This window comes from Penaeus monodon, chromosome 15, assembly GCF_015228065.2.
Source record: "Penaeus monodon isolate SGIC_2016 chromosome 15, NSTDA_Pmon_1, whole genome shotgun sequence".
NCBI classification, from domain to species: domain Eukaryota; kingdom Metazoa; phylum Arthropoda; class Malacostraca; order Decapoda; family Penaeidae; genus Penaeus; species Penaeus monodon.
Window position 1 is genome coordinate 5,415,905 of NC_051400.1, and position 1,854 is coordinate 5,417,758.

At 44.3% G+C, this 1,854-nt stretch overlaps 1 protein-coding gene across 1 annotated transcript in view; it reads right to left on the minus strand.

Annotated features, from left to right (window-relative positions):
* The window catches only part of LOC119581713 (techylectin-5A-like), a 2,909-nt gene extending 1,507 nt beyond the window's left edge, over positions 1-1,402 (minus strand). The window contains exons 1-2 of the mRNA XM_037929838.1: positions 862-1,402; positions 140-622 (exon numbers count right to left, since the gene is read on the minus strand). Of these exons, the coding sequence (XP_037785766.1) occupies positions 140-622; positions 862-1,385 (1,007 nt within the window). The 5' untranslated portion in view covers positions 1,386-1,402. The remainder of the gene's footprint in view (positions 1-139; positions 623-861) is intronic.
* Positions 1,403-1,854: the final 452 nt, after the last annotated feature.

Genomic DNA, 1,854 nt, shown 5'->3' on the forward strand with positions numbered 1-1,854 from the left:
GGTATCACTATCATCGTGATCCGTAACACACAAGTATTCGAGAAATTTAAAACTAGTATTTTCAGTATGGAAGAAATGCGTTTCCTAGAAAATAGATCCTCTTTTCTTAATAATAATTAAAAAAACATGCAATTCTTACTTGGAAGAACAGAATCCCGCACTACTGTCTAAGTCTCTATCCTTCGCCGAGAACTTCTGACCACTGTGAAGAGCGAGGGAGTTGCCCGCGTTCCCTGTGTACCCTGACAGGGTCATGGTGAAGAAATGGTCCCTGTCGTCCACGAAGAAGCTGCTGTACTTGGCCCACCGAGTTCCGCCAGCGAAGTCTTCCAGATCGACACGGAGCTCGTTGTTCGTCTGGTTCGTGAGGGCGTGGATGTGCTCGTTCCCGAGCCAAAACTCTCCTTTTGCAACGTCCCCGAAGCCTCGCGCGTATTCGTCCCACGTGCGGTAGAAGTCGATCCTCGGCGTGATGTCGCGGCGTCTCTGGAAAACCGCCCACCCGCCGCCGTCGGTGTCCATGTCGCAGTACACGGTAACGGGGTCGAGGCAGTCCGTGTAGGGATATATAGTGTACACGCCGCTCTTGTGATTGCCGTGGTTGTATGCATCCTTGCAGTTTCTATAAAGGTATTCTTTTATTTAAAATACATAGTTATACGAACATGAATCTTCAAAGGGAATTCTCATTGGTATTTCAATGTTGCATATATTTCATTAACGGTAATCATGTTTGACATGAAGGTTTAATACCGGCGGTAATGATGTTCTATAAACCAAAAGATAATAAACACAAAAAAACATGCTCTCTCTCTCTCCTTCCACTAAAATAAAAATACCTAAAAACTACAAAACACTCACCTGAGCACTGGATCCAGCTTTTGTTCCAGAATTTCAACGATGCAGAAAGCCAGTTTGTTATCAGACGAGGATCCTTGACTCTGGAGAAAGAAGTACTGCCCGCTCAAGGGTTTAGAGGGTGTAAACAGGACCTCTGCATTCGCGACAGGCTCACCGGCTTTGAAATCAAACACAGCATTGTCCTCGTAGACTGTCGACTCACCTAGGCGAGCCTCGACGTTAAAGAACCCCCCCACAGTATCGTCCTGCCGTACATACACCCGAACCTGCGCAACCTTCTTCGAAACACCCAAGTCAACCCTCCACCACGGGTTGGTCTCGAGCCCGGAAACAAAACAGTGCGTGAGATTCTTGCTGATGTAACCCTTCAGTACGTTGTCACTGCTCGAACCGACGCTGGTGGACGAGGCAGACGTGGCGGCGGGAAGGATCCGACGCGGGTTCGTGAGCCAGGCAGTGAAGCATGTGTCGAAGCCGAGAGCAGAGGGGTCGTCTAGGCCGGGCCAAGCATCGGAGACTTTCATCTTGAACAAGTGGCACTCCGAAGCTAAGAAATGTAGACAGAGAGAGATGGGTTTTATTTCGAAAGTCGATGTCATCCAATGGTATTTCGCTATTTGCTGTAAATGGTCAGAAATGGTGGAAATTGTTTTGTTCGTTTTTAACACAAGACAAGTAAGGCATATATAACTTATTTTTCAGATTTGAAAAACGTTAAACATTCACTCATTCTAAGGTACAAATCATAAAGTTATTCCATACGTAATATAATAATTTCTATATAATTCATTATGGTTATTCAATAATATTGCGTGCAATGGTCAGATACTATTGAATGTATGATGATAATAACCAATCAAAATGACAATGGTTGAATCATATATGGATTATTCATTCGCTATTCACTATTGGGACCATCCAAAAGGTTAAAACATCCAAAGGGTCGATATGAACAGGGACAATCATAAACATTAAGATTAAAAACTTGACATT